Source organism: Oncorhynchus mykiss, chromosome 17 (genome assembly GCF_013265735.2).
Source record: "Oncorhynchus mykiss isolate Arlee chromosome 17, USDA_OmykA_1.1, whole genome shotgun sequence".
Taxonomy (NCBI): Eukaryota; Metazoa; Chordata; class Actinopteri; order Salmoniformes; family Salmonidae; genus Oncorhynchus; species Oncorhynchus mykiss.
In genome coordinates, this window is record NC_048581.1 from 810001 (window position 1) to 824790 (window position 14790).

The following is a 14790-nucleotide window of genomic DNA, read 5'->3' on the forward strand; positions in this document are numbered from 1 at the left end:
GAGAGAGAGAGCGATGAGAGAGTAGGGAGAGAGAGAGAGACAGCGAGAGAGAGAGTGAGTAGAGAGAGAGAGAGATGAGAGAGAGAGAGGTGAGAGAGTAGGGAGCGAGAGATGAGAGAGTGAGTAGAGAGAGAGAGAGAGAGAGAGAGAGAGAGAGAGAGAGATGAGAGAGAGAGAGAGTAGGGAGAGAGAGCGAGAGATGAGAGAGTAGGGAGAGAGAGAGGAGGGAGTGAGTAGAGAGAGAGAGAGAGATATGAGAGAGTGAGTAGAGAGAGAGAGTGAGTAGAGGGAGAGAGAGAGAGATGAGTGAGTAGAGAGAGTGAGATGAGAGAGAGATGTGAAATGCCAGTAGCTCAACCCCAAATGTCTCCTCCTCTTCTGAAATTAGAAAGATGTGAACACCTGCAAATCGTGATCTCACCAAAAGATCATCAAATCGTGATCTCACCAAAAGATCAAAGTTCCTCGTTAGTCATATGGTCCCATAGCATTACATACGTCTGTCCATCAGAGATAAACATCAACACAAATACCTATGACAACCCTTGTAACATGTAGGAACAGCTTCACGTAACATCATGCACATGCACACGTACACACACGTACACACACACACACACACACACACACACACACACACACACACACACACACGCACACAGTGTGTCAGACTGGCCCCAGACTGGACTCCAACCAACACACGTGATCGCCCTCCTTGACAACGTCCCAACAGGTCGAGACCCAAAAGGTACAGATTGGATGGTTCCATCCGGAACATTTCTAGCTAGCCGTGGATTGGCTTAAGGCACATTCTGAACTCTGTAACACACAAACACAACCCTTAGAGCCCGTAGGAACAGCTTCACCTGGGGGCTCACCTGTTTCACCTTCATACTAGGCTTGTTGTTCAGATCCGGGTAGGTGGGGCTGATGCTGATTGGGTCCTCCGGGGACATTCCAGAAGGGCAGTCGTCCAATCCGCAGGGAGAGTACGGTGGGAGGGTCGTAAACTCCGACTGAACAATGATGTTCGGAAAAGAGTTGCTCCCGTCATCGGTACACACCTAAAATAACAACAACAATAATAATAATCATCATCTTAATCCAGAACAATAATTGAACCTTTATTTAACTAGGCAAGTCAGTTAAGAACAATTTCTTATTTTCAATGACGGCCTAGGAACAGTGGGTTAACTGCCTTGTTTAGGGACAGATTTGTACCTTGTCGGCTCAGGGGTTTGAACTTGCAACCTTCCAGTTACTAGTCCAACACTCTAACCACTAGGCTACCCTGCCGCCCATAATCATACAAATATTTTTATAAAAGTAATCATAAAATCATAACAATAACAATAACAATAATTGATTTGTATAGCTCATTTCCCACGCTCAATGAACGTAGAATATAACACGATGTAATGTGTTCTAACTGTTGATGAACGATGTACCGTTACTATGACAACCTACTATGACGGCCTACGCTGTCTCAACACTCTGTCATGGCATCATACCAGATGTATTTCTGTATCTTTAACATTTACATATCTTGGAAACATGATTGCTGACAAGCAAAACATTTTGGGACGATATCAACAACGGACAAATGAAACAAATACCAAAAGATAGTTCATTTTAGGGTGGGATTTTTAAAAATATTTTTTTTAAATGATAATAATCATGATATGTTTTTAGTCGCCACACCATATTGAGCATGTGTAGAGCGTTGCGTGTCGCAGGCATCCTGGGGTTCTGACTGAGGAGGCTGTAGCCTGAAAACCCGGCCGGAGTATCACACACCATCCTCTCGTTGGTCCTGGTCGGGAACACAGGGTCACCAGTGTTTGGGTCAGAACAAGTTCAAGGCAGTCAATGTAGGAAGTCATTTTAATTTACATAAAATAAAAAAATGGGAAACACTTTTGAAATAAATAGTTTATACTTTTCAGTTTATTGACAAGTCATTGAAAATAGATTGAATTTTCAATTTTGCTTCAACTTGTGCTTTTTTTACCTGTTGGGGAAGACTGCCAACCAGCGTAGAAATCCCAACAGCTCACAGGAGCAGTTGAACGGGTTGGTGTAGAGTTCACACGTCGTTAATCTACCGAGCGCCGTAAACAAGCCTCCGTCCAGCACCTGGATCCTGTTCATGGACAGGTCAATGTTCTCGATGTTAGGACACTCCTCAAAGGTGTTGGGGGTGACTGCCTCGATCAGGTTGGCCTGTAGGTAGAGGTACTGCAGCTTCCCCAGCCCTCTGAGGATTCCCTCTGTTAGGTTCCTCAGACGGTTAAACCCCAACTGCAGCACCTGGTAGGAAAGATAAGGTAAGAGAGGGTAAGGTAAGAGAGGGTAAGGTAAGAGAGGGTAAGGTAAGAGAGGGTAAGGTAAGCGAGGGTAAGGTAAGAGAGGGTAAGGTAAGAGAAGGTAAGGTAATAGAGGGTAAGGTAAGAGAAGGTAAGGTAAGAGAGGGTAAGGTGAGAGAGGGTAAGGTAAGAGAGGGTAAGGTAAGAGAGGATAAGGTAAGAGAGGGTAAGGTAAGAGAGGGTAAGGTAAGAGAGGGTAAGGTAAGGTAAGAGAGGGTAAGGTAAGAGAGGGTAAGGTAAGAGAGGGTAAGGTAAGAGAGGGTAAGGTAAGAGAGGGTAAGGTAAGGTGAGAGAGGGTAAGGTAAGAGAGGGTAAGGTAAGGTGAGACAGGGTAAGGTAAGAGAGGGTAAGGTAAGAGAGGGTAAGGTAAGAGAGGGTAAGGTAAGGTGAGAGAGGGTAAGGTAAGAGAGGGTAAGGTAAGGTGAGACAGGGTAAGGTAAGAGAGGGTAAGGTAAGAGAGGGTAAGGTAAGGTGAGAGAGGGTAAGGTGAGAGAGGGTAAGGTAAGAGAGGGTAAGGTAAGAGAGGGTAAGGTAAGATAGTTTAAGGTAAGAGAGGGTAAGGTAAGAGAGGGTAAGGTAAGAGAGGGTAAGGTAAGAAAGATAAGGTAAGGTGAGAGAGGGTAAGGTAGGAAAGATAAGGTAAGGTAAGAAATGGTAAGGTGAGAGAGGGTAAGGTGAGAGAGGGTAAGGTAAGAGAGGGTAAGGTAAGAGAGGGTAAGGTAAGAGAGGGTAAGATAAGGTAAGAGAGGGTAAGGTAGGAGAGGGTAAGGTAAGGTAAGAGAGGGTAAGGTAAGAGAGGGTAAGGTAGGAGAGGGTAAGGTAAGAGAGGGTAAGGTAAGAGAGGGTAAGGTAAGAGAGGGTAAGGTAGGAGAGGGTAAGGTAAGAGAGGGTAAGGTAAGAGAGGGTAAGGTAGGAGAGGGTAAGGTAAGGTAAGAGAGGGTAAGGTAAGGTAAGAGAGGGTAAGGTAAGGTAAGAGAGGGTAAGGTAAGAGAAGGTAAGGTAATAGAGGGTAAGGTAAGAGAAGGTAAGGTAAGAGAGGGTAAGGTGAGAGAGGGTAAGGTAAGAGAGGGTAAGGTAAGAGAGGATAAGGTAAGAGAGGGTAAGGTAAGGTAAGAGAGGGTAAGGTAAGAGAGGGTAAGGTAAGAGAGGGTAAGGTAAGAAAGGTTAAGGTAGGAAAGATAAGGTAAGAGAAGGTAAGGTAAGAGAGGGTAAGGTAAGAGAGGGTAAGGTAAGAGAGGGTAAGGTAAGGTGAGAGAGGGTAAGGTAAGAGAGGGTAAGGTAAGGTGAGACAGGGTAAGGTAAGAGAGGGTAAGGTAAGAGAGGGTAAGGTAAGGTGAGAGAGGGTAAGGTGAGAGAGGGTAAGGTAAGAGAGGGTAAGGTAAGAGAGGGTAAGGTAAGATAGTTTAAGGTAAGAGAGGGTAAGGTAAGAGAGGGTAAGGTAAGAGAGGGTAAGGTAAGAAAGATAAGGTAAGGTGAGAGAGGGTAAGGTAGGAAAGATAAGGTAAGGTAAGAAATGGTAAGGTGAGAGAGGGTAAGGTGAGAGAGGGTAAGGTAAGAGAGGGTAAGGTAAGAGAGGGTAAGGTAAGAGAGGGTAAGATAAGGTAAGAGAGGGTAAGGTAGGAGAGGGTAAGGTAAGGTAAGAGAGGGTAAGGTAAGAGAGGGTAAGGTAGGAGAGGGTAAGGTAAGAGAGGGTAAGGTAAGAGAGGGTAAGGTAAGAGAGGGTAAGGTAGGAGAGGGTAAGGTAAGAGAGGGTAAGGTAAGAGAGGGTAAGGTAGGAGAGGGTAAGGTAAGGTAAGAGAGGGTAAGGTAAGGTAAGAGAGGGTAGGGTAAGAGAGGGTAAGGTAAGAGAGTGTAAGGTAAGAGATGGTAAGGTAAGAGTGGGTAAGGTAAGAGAGGGTAAGGTAAGAGAGGGTAAGGTAAGAGAGGGTAAGGTAAGCGAGGGTAAGGTAAGAGAGGGTAAGGTAAGAGAAGGTAAGGTAAGAGAGGGTAAGGTAAGAGAGGGTAAGGTAAGAGAGGGTAAGGTAAGAGAGGGTAAGGTAAGCGAGGGTAAGGTAAGAGAGGGTAAGGTAAGAGAAGGTAAGGTAAGAGAGGGTAAGGTAAGAGAAGGTAAGGTAAGAGAGGGTAAGGTAAGAGAGGGTAAGGTAAGAGAGGGTAAGGTAAGAGAGGGTAAGGTAAGAGAGGGTAAGGTAAGGTAAGAGAGGGTAAGGTAAGAGAGGGTAAGGTAAGAAAGGTTAAGGTAGGAAAGATAAGGTAAGAGAAGGTAAGGTAAGAGAGGGTAAGGTAAGAGAGGGTAAGGTAAGAGAGGGTAAGGTAAGAAAGGTTAAGGTAGGAAAGATAAGGTAAGAGAAGGTAAGGTAAGAGAGGGTAAGGTAAGGTGAGAGAGGGTAAGGTAAGAGAGGGTAAGGTAAGGTGAGAGAGGGTAAGGTAAGAGAGGGTAAGGTAAGAGAGGGTAAGGTAAGGTGAGAGAGGGTAAGGTGAGAGAGGGTAAGGTAAGAGTGGGTAAGGTAAGAGAGGGTAATGTAAGATAGTTTAAGGTAAGAGAGGGTAAGGTAAGAGAGGGTAAGGTAAGAGAGGGTAAGGTAAGAAAGATAAGGTAAGGTGAGAGAGGGTAAGGTAGAAAAGAAGGTAAGGTAAGAATTGGTAAGGTGAGAGAGGGTAAGGTAAGAGAGGGTAAGGTGAGAGAGGGTAAGGTAAGAGAGGGTAAGGTAAGAGAGGGTAAGGTAGGAGAGGGTAAGATAAGGTAAGAGAGGGTAAGGTAGGAGAGGGTAAGGTAGGGTAAGAGAGGGTAAGGTAAGAGAGGGTAAGGTAGGAGAGGGTAAGGTAAGAGAGGGTAAGGTAAGAGAGGGTAAGGTAAGAGAGGGTAAGGTAGGAGAGGGTAAGGTAAGGTAAGAGAGGGTAAGGTAAGGTAAGAGAGGGTAGGGTAAGAGAGGGTAAGGTAAGAGAGTGTAAGGTAAGAGATGGTAAGGTAAGAGAGGGTAAGGTAAGAGAGGGTAAGGTAAGAGAGGGTAAGGTAAGAAAGATAAGGTAAGGTGAGCGAGGGTAAGGTAGGAAAGGTTAAGGTAACATGAGGTAAGGTAACGTGAGGTAAGGTAACGTGAGGTAAGGTAACGTGAGGTAAGCTAATGTGAGGTAAGGTAATGTGAGGTAAGGTAATGTGAGGTAAGGTAACGTGAGGTAAGGTAACGTGAGGTAAGGTAATGTGAGGTAAGGTAATGTGAGGTAAGGTAATGTGGGGTAAGGTAACGTGAGGTTAGGTAACGTGAGGTTAGGTAACGTGAAGTCAGGTAACGTGAGGTTATGTAAGGTGACGTGAGGTAAGGTAAGGTGACGTGAGGTTAGGTAAGGTGACGTGAGGTAAGGTAACGCAAGGTTAGGTAAGGTAACGTGAGGTAAGGTAAGGTAACATAAGGTAAGGTAACCTGAGGTAAGGTAACGTGAGGTAAGGTAAGGCAACATGAGGTAACGTGATTGAAGGTACCAACTGGCACACTTCTCCCTACATAGTTCACCAGAGCCCCAGGAATCACTGTGATGTTCAGGACCAACCTGTAGGTTGAACTGGGCCGAGAAGGCTCCATCCTCCACGTACGAGATCTCGTTCTTGGTGAGGTTGAGGTACGTCAGGTTCCCAAAGCGGCTGAGCGATGAGAAATGGATACTCTTGATCTTATTCTCGTTGAGCCTCAGGTCCACGATGGTGCTGTTCAAAGCAGACTTTATTTAAAGTGCATTTAAACTTGCAATAAAACACTTTACAAAACAAACTGACGAAGGTCAACAGGTTGATACAGGTCTTTCTTTTCTTCAAAGGCAATTTACAGTAAAACATTCACGTGACAACAAGTAAAACCTAACTAGAAGTAAACATAGAGCAACAAAGGAAAATAAAACACACAGAACAGAATGCCTAAACAATGCCTTCTGCCTGGGAATGCAAAATTCCCGTAACTTTCCCAAGTTTCCCAGGTTAATTAAAAAATCCCGGTTGGAATATTTCTGGAATGAGTTGGGAATAAGCAGGAAATCTGGGGAATACAAATTAATGCAATTTAATCAAATGAAAATACGAAAATGCATTCAAGAACAGTTAATGGGAAAATAGAACATATTAATAACACTAATTATGTTTCAATGAACCAATTAAAATCACTGATTAAAAACCCCTATCTCTGCCATGGTTACCTGTTGATGTGGGCAGGGACCCTATCTCTGCCATGGTTACCTGTTGATGTGGGCAGGGACCCTATCTCTGCCATGGTTACCTGTTGATGTGGGCAGGGACCCTATCTCTGCCATGGTTACCTGTTGATGTGGGCAGGGACCCTATCTCTGCCATGGTTACCTGTTGATGTGGGCAGGGACCCTATCTCTGCCATGGTTACCTGTTGATGTGGGCAGGGACCCTATCTCTGCCATGGTTACCTGTTGATGTGGGCAGGGACCCTATCTCTGCCATGGTTACCTGTTGATGTGGGCAGGGACCCTATCTCTGCCATGGTTACCTGTTGATGTGGGCAGGGACCCTATCTCTGCCATGGTTACCTGTTGATGTGGGCAGGGACCCTATCTCTGCCATGGTTACCTGTTGATGTGGGCAGGGACCCTATCTCTGCCATGGTTACCTGTTGATGTGGGCAGGGACCCTATCTCTGCCATGGTTACCTGTTGATGTGGGCAGGGACCCTATCTCTGCCATGGTTACCTGTTGATGTGGGCAGGGACCCTATCTCTGCCATGGTTACCTGTTGATGTGGGCAGGGACCCTATCTCTGCCATGGTTACCTGTTGATGTGGGCAGGGACCCTATCTCTGCCATGGTTACCTGTTGATGTGGGCAGGGACCCTATCTCTGCCATGGTTACCTGTTGATGTGGGCAGGGACCCTATCTCTGCCATGGTTACCTGTTGATATGGGCAGGGACCCTATCTCTGCCATGGTTACCTGTTGATGTGGGCAGGGACCCTATCTCTGCCATGGTTACCTGTTGATGTGGGCAGGGACCCTATCTCTGCCATGGTTACCTGTTGATGTGGGCAGGGACCCTATCTCTGCCATGGTTACCTGTTGATGTGGGCAGTGACCCTATCTCTGCCATGGTTACCTGTTGATGTGGGCAGGGACCCTATCTCTGCCATGGTTACCTGTTGATGTGGGCAGGGACCCTATCTCTGCCATGGTTACCTGTTGATGTGGGCAGGGACCCTATCTCTGCCATGGTTACCTGTTGATATGGGCAGGGACCCTATCTCTGCCATGGTTACCTGTTGATGTGGGTAGGGACCCTATCTCTGCCATGGTTACCTGTTGATGTGGGCAGGGACCCTATCTCTGCCATGGTTACCTGTTGATGTGGGCAGGGACCCTATCTCTGCCATGGTTACCTGTTGATGTGGGTAGGGACCCTATCTCTGCCATGGTTACCTGTTGATGTGGGCAGGGACCCTATCTCTGCCATGGTTACCTGTTGATGTGGGCAGGGGCCCTATCTCTGCCATGGTTACCTGTTGATGTGGGCAGGGACCCTATCTCTGCCATGGTTACCTGTTGATGTGGGCAGGGACCCTATCTCTGCCATGGTTACCTGTTGATGTGGGCAGGGACCCTATCTCTGCCATGGTTACCTGTTGATGTGGGCATGGACCCTATCTCTGCCATGGTTAACTGTTGATGTGGGCAGGGACCCTATCTCTGCCATGGTTACCTGTTGATGTGGGCAGGGGCCCTATCTCTGCCATGGTTACCTGTTGATGTGGGCAGGGACCCTATCTCTGCCATGGTTACCTGTTGATGTGGGCAGGGGCCCTATCTCTGCCATGGTTACCTGTTGATGTGGGCAGGGACCCTATCTCTGCCATGGTTACCTGTTGATGTGGGCAGGGACCCTATCTCTGCCATGGTTACCTGTTGATGTGAGCAGGGACCCTATCTATGCCATGGTTACCTGTTGATGTGGGCAGGGACCCTATCTCTGCCATGGTTACCTGTTGATGTGGGCAGGGACCCTATCTCTGCCATGGTTACCTGTTGATGTGGGCAGGGACCCTATCTCTGCCATGGTTACCTGTTGATGTGGGCAGGGACCCTATCTCTGCCATGGTTACCTGTTGATATGGGCAGGGACCCTATCTCTGCCATGGTTACCTGTTGATGTGGGCAGGGACCCTATCTCTGCCATGGTTACCTGTTGATGTGGGCAGGGACCCTATCTCTGCCATGGTTACCTGTTGATGTGGGTAGGGACCCTATCTCTGCCATGGTTACCTGTTGATATGGGCAGGGACCCTATCTCTGCCATGGTTACCTGTTGATGTGGGCAGGGACCCTATCTCTGCCATGGTTACCTGTTGATGTGAGCAGGGACCCTATCTCTGCCATGGTTACCTGTTGATGTGGGCAGGGACCCTATCTCTGCCATGGTTACCTGTTGAAGTGGGCAGGGACCCTATCTCTGCCATGGTTACCTGTTGATGTGGGCAGGGGCCCTATCTCTGCCATGGTTACCTCTTGAAGTGGGCAGGGACCCTATCTCTGCCATGGTTACCTGTTGATGTGGGCAGGGACCCTATCTCTGCCATGGTTACCTGTTGATGTGGGCAGGGACCCTATCTCTGCCATGGTTACCTGTTGATGTGGGCAGGGACCCTATCTCTGCCATGATTACCTGTTGATGTGGGCAGGGGCCCTATCTCTGCCATGATTACCTGTTGATGTGGGCAGGGACCCTATCTCTGCCATGGTTACCTGTTGATGTGGGCAGTGACCCTATCTCTGCCATGGTTACCTGTTGATGTGGGCAGGGACCCTATCTCTGCCATGGTTACCTGTTGAAGTGGGCAGGGACCCTATCTCTGCATTGGTTTCCTGTTGATGTGGGTAGGGACCCTATCTCTGCCATGGTTACCTGTTGAAGTGGGTAGGGACCCTATCTCTGCCATGGTTACCTGTTGAAGTGGGCAGGGACCCTATCTCTGCCATGGTTACCTGTTGATGTGGGCAGGGACCCTATCTCTGCCATGGTTACCTGTTGATGTGGGCAGGAATCGCTTCATAAGGGGGCTGGTTCTTACCTGTTGATGTGGGCAGGGATCGCTTCATATTGGGGCTGGTTCTTACCTGTTGATGTGGGCAGGGATCGCTTCATACGGGGGCTGGTTCTGGCTGCAGATAGCCAACCACACGAAGCCCTTCTCCCCCTCAATCAGCCAACAGTCGCCCGTCACCGTGGGAAATTGGATGATTGACAGTAGGGCAAAGCCATAGAGGAAGGCAAACCAACTGGTCGCCGACAACGCCACCGAAACCCCGCCCACTCTGTTGTTAAACCCCGCCTCTTGGGGTTGTGTTGGCGTTCTGAAGATGACGTCCATGTTGTTGATTATAGTTGTTTTTGTTTATTGATTTTGTTTATTTATCCAGGTTAGCGTCACTGCGAGGAAGAGAAGTGTAAAGAATGATGATTGTTACTACAGTCCAATTTCCATCTGGCATGGATTAATAAAGTCTTCTCCTCTTCTCGTTGAACCTATCCAACGAGCACCTTGTGATCTCCAGAGCTATACAGCCTTTACCAATGTCAGCTCTCCACTGTGTCGTTGGTCCACCCGGCAGTAGAAGGCAGGGTTGGGTTGGAAGGAGAGAGTATTGTTGGCCCTTCCTAGTTTTTGTCTGAGGTTAGTCCCACACACAAAAAAAGGAAGGTTTTAACAGGAACTCGTCTTTCTCTCAGGTTAGTCCCACACACAAAAAAGGAAGGTTTTAACAGGAACTCGTCTTTCTCTCAGGTTAGTCCCACACACAATAAAGGAAGGTTTTAACAGGAACTCGTCTTTCTCTCAGGTTAGTCCCACACACAATAAAGGAAGGATTTAACAGGAACTCGTCTTTCTCTCAGGTTAGTCCGTAGGAAGGACACAACATCTTTTTCACTTGCGGACCCATTCGTTTTTTGGGGGAGATGGTCCTCTGATTGGTCAGGAGGAAGGATGGGTCCTCCTTTGATTGGTCTGGAGGAAGGACGGTCCTCCTTTGATTGGTCCAGAGGAACAGAGAAGAGTTAGAGGGAAGTACCTTGACGTAGCTCATTGGACAGAGTCTCCGCACCTTTTATTTCTGCACTTTGCTCAGATTGAGAGATCAATCTGAGCCTCCATTTACATTGAGAGATCAATCTGAGCCTCCATTTACATTGAGAGATCAATCTGAGTCTCCATTTACATTGAGAGATCAATCTGAGCCTCCATTTACATTGAGAGATCAATCTGAGCCTCCATTTACATTGAGAGATCAATCTGAGCCTCCATTTACATTGAGAGATCAATCTGAGCCTCCATTTACATTGAGAGTTCAATCTGAGCCTCCATTTACATTGAGAGATCAATCTGAGCCTCCATTTACATTGAGAGATCAATCTGAGCCTCCATTTATATTTCTGGTCATGTTTTCCACAGTGTGTGAGAGTCAGGGATGACGAGGACAACCTCTGGAGCTACAGTTGTCTGTGGTCCTGGGGTCTGTCGTCAGGGAGACGGCTGAGTATGGCTCTGTCCTTTTCCTCCCATCTGATTGGCTATTTCACCATTTGATGTTTGGTCTTCGGGAACCCTGATTGGATCTCTGTCTACTCTCCTGCCTCCTCATTGGTGGTTCATAGGTTGGCCAGAAACTGGAGAGAAATGAGAGAGAGTAGGTCAGACAAACTTCAAAATTGGGGAAAAAACAAACAAATTAAATCTTAAAAGGGAATACATGTTTTCCCCTCTACTGATGTACAACATCCTATCTTAAATTAGCTTCAGAATCAGAAACAAGGTTTCAATATTGCTGTCCATCAATGACACACAAACACATTTAGTGATCTTGAGAAATCTTGACAAATTGATGGGTAAATGTTGCCCTGGGTGTTGGTAGAATTTTATTTTAAATGAGTCCCAGCTGTAATGGCTGCCAAAGATGCTTCCGACAAGTAATAACTCTGGGGCTGCGAAGACATTCACAATCAGGACTTCTTCATTTATATATGATGTATTCATTATGTATTGATAAATGTTGAGTAGGTTGTGTAGAGAGATCGTAAAAATAAAAAATCCCTTTTGAGATTTAAAGGAAGTTAACCGTGAAGACCGTGCTGGAGGTGTGTAGACTTTAACTAGCGACTGTATCTTCTTACAAAACATCAATAACAACAAACTGCTGTACCATTACAGAGCATTAACCCACATCCCCTTGCAAGTAAACTCTTGAGTTTTCAACCAAACCCATCAGAATCTTCATCTCTGGTGATGTTACTAGGGACTAATCATATCTGGTGCTGTTACTAGGGACTAACCTTCATCTCTGGTGCTGTTACTAGGGACTAATTGTCATCTCTGGTGCTGTTACTAGGGACTAATCATCTCTGGTGCTGTTACTAGGTACTAATCATCTCTGGTGCTGTTACTAGGGACTAATCATCTCTGGTGCTGTTACTAGGGACTAATTGTCATCTATGGTGCTGTTACTAGGGACTAATCATCTCTGGTGCTGTTACTAGGGACTAATCATCTCTGGTGCTGTTACTAGGGACTAACCTTCATCTCTGGTGCTGTTACTAGGGACTAATCATCTCTGGTGCTGTTACTAGGGACTAATCATCTCTGGTGCTGTTACTAGGGAATAATCATCTCTGGTGCTGTTACTAGGGACTAATCATATCTGGTGCTGTTACTAGGGAATAATCATCTCTGGTGCTGTTACTAGGGACTAATCATCTCTGGTGCTGTTACTAGGGACTAATCATCTCTGGTGCTGTTACTAGGGAATAATCATCTCTGGTGCTGTTACTAGGGACTAATCATATCTGGTGATGTTACTAGGGACTAATCATCTCTGGTGCTGTTACTAGGGACTAATCATCTCTGGTGCTGTTACTAGGGACTAATCATATCTGGTGCTGTTACTAGGGACTAATCTTCATCTCTGGTGATGTTACTAGGGACTAATCATATCTGGTGCTGTTACTAGGGACTAATCATATCTGGTGCTGTTATTAGGGACTAATCATATCTGGTGCTGTTACTAGGGCCTAATCTTCATCTCTGGTGATGTTACTAGGGACTAATCATATCTGGTGCTGGTACTAGGGACTAACCTTCATCTCTGGTGCTGTTACTAGGGACTAATCATATCTGGTGCTGGTACTAGGGACTAACCTTCATCTCTGGTGCTGTTACTAGGGACTAATCATATCTGGTGCTGGTACTAGGGACTAACCTTCATCTCTGGTGCTGTTACTAGGGACTAACCTTCATCTCTGGTGCTGTTACTAAGGACTAACCTTCATCTCTGGTGCTGTTACTAGGGACTAATCTTCATCTCTGTTGATGTTACTAGGGACGAATCATCTCTGGTGCTGTTACTAGGGACTAACCTTCATCTCTGGTGCTGTTACTAGGGACTAATTGTCATCTCTGGTGCTGTTACTAGGGACTAATCGTCATCTCTGGTGCTGTTACTAGGGACTAATCGTCATCTCTGGTGCTGTTACTAGGGACTAATTATCTCTGGTGCTGTTACTAGGGACTAATCATCTCTGGTGCTGTTACTAGGGACTAACCTTCATCTCTGGTGCTGTTACTAGGGACTAACCTTCATCTCTGGTGCTGTTACTAAGGACTAACCTTCATCTCTGGTGCTGTTACTAGGGACTAATCTTCATCTCTGGTGTTGTTACTAGGGACTAATCATCATCTCTGGTGCTGTTACTAGGGACTAACCGTCATCTCTGGTGCTGTTACTAGGGACTAACCTTCATCTCTGGTGCTGTTACTAGGGACTAATCATCTCTGGGGCTGTTACTAGGGACTAATCATCTCTGGTGCTGTTACTAGGGACTAGGGCGGGAGGGAGGGAGGGAGGGAGGAAAAGGCCCAGATAGAGATGGAGGGAAATTAAGAGATAGAGACAGATTGCTACACTGCTTACCCACTGTAGAATCTGATAGAACAATGAAAAAGGTTGTGTGTGTATGTGTGTGTGTGGTGGGGGGGGGGGGGGGGGGGGCGCTACCAGCCACTCAGCACAATCTATAATTGATGGTGAGACTTCCTCCTACGTAGCATGAGACAAACTACCCACTGTGGTGAGGCCACTGACTGCTGCCAGGCACACACACACACACACACACACACACACACCAACAGGAAACATTAATTCCGTTGCAATACAATAAAAAAAAATTAGCTGAGAGAAAAATACAGAAAGGGAGAGAGAGAGAGAGAGAGAGTATAGAGAGAGAAAGAGAAAGAGAGAAAGAGAGAGAGAGAGTATCGAGAGAGAAAGAGAGAGAGAAACATAGTATAGAGAAAGAGAGAAAGAGAGAGAGCGAGAGAGAGAGACATAGTATAGAGAGAGAAAGAGAGAGAGAGCGACATATTATAGAGAGAGAAAGAGAGAGAGAGAGACAGAGTATAGAGAGAGAGAGGGAGAAAGGGAGAGAGAGAGACAGAGTATAGAGAGAGGGAGAGAGAGAGAGTATAGAGAGAGAAAGAGAGAAAGGGAGAGATAGAGAGACAGAGTATATAGAGAGAAAGGGAGAGACAGAGTATAGAGAGAGAAAGAGAGAAAGAGAGAGAGAGAGAGAGAGTATAGAGAGAGAGAGAGAGACAGAGTATAGAGAGAGAAAGATAGAAAGAGAGAGAGAGAGACAGAGTATAGAGAGAGAAAGATAGAAAGAGAGAGAGAGAGACAGAGTATAGAGAGAGAAAGAGAGAAAGGGAGAGAGAGAGACAGAGTATAGAGAGAGAAAGGGAGAGACAGAGTATATAGAGAGAGAGAGAGACAGAGTATAGAGAGAGAGAGAGAGACAGAGTATAGAGAAAGAAAGTGAGAGAGAAAGAGGGAGAGTGTGAAATACCACAGTGTGCCATTACAGCAGCAAGATTTGTGACCTGTTGCCACAAGAAAAGGTCAACCAGTGAAGATCAAACACCATTGTAAATACAACCCATATTAATGTTTATATTTTTTACCTTTTGTATTTTAACCATTTGCACATCGTTACAACACTATATATATATATATATATGACAATGTTAACATATGTTTCCCATGCCAATAAAGCCCCTTGAATTGAATTGAGAGAGAAAGAGAGACATCAAGTGGTCAGTTAAAATTGGCAAAAAAAACCACACATTTCTTTCCACAGGGCCGTGGGGTGAGACAGGGATGCAGCTTAAGCCCTACCCTCTTCAACATATATATCAACGAATTGTTGAGGACACTAGAGCAGTCTGCAGCACCCGGCCTCACCCTCTTCCACATATATATCAACGAATTGTTGAGGACACTAGAGCAGTCTGCAGCACCCGGCCTCACCCTCTTCCACATATATATCAACGAATTGTTGAGGACACTAGAGCAGTCTGCAGCACCCGGCCTCACCCTCTT

At 46.2% G+C, this 14790-nt stretch overlaps 1 protein-coding gene across 1 annotated transcript in view; it reads right to left on the bottom strand.

The window, feature by feature from the left end:
* Positions 1–9734, bottom strand: part of LOC118940051 (protein ELFN1-like) — a 22169-nt gene extending 12435 nt beyond the window's left edge. Inside the window, exons 1-6 of the mRNA XM_036948265.1 lie at positions 9481–9734; positions 6285–6291; positions 5913–6080; positions 2012–2310; positions 1702–1813; positions 879–1064 (exon numbers count right to left, since the gene is read on the bottom strand). Of these exons, the coding sequence (XP_036804160.1) occupies positions 879–1064; positions 1702–1813; positions 2012–2310; positions 5913–6080; positions 6285–6291; positions 9481–9734 (1026 nt within the window). The remainder of the gene's footprint in view (positions 1–878; positions 1065–1701; positions 1814–2011; positions 2311–5912; positions 6081–6284; positions 6292–9480) is intronic.
* Positions 9735–14790: the final 5056 nt, after the last annotated feature.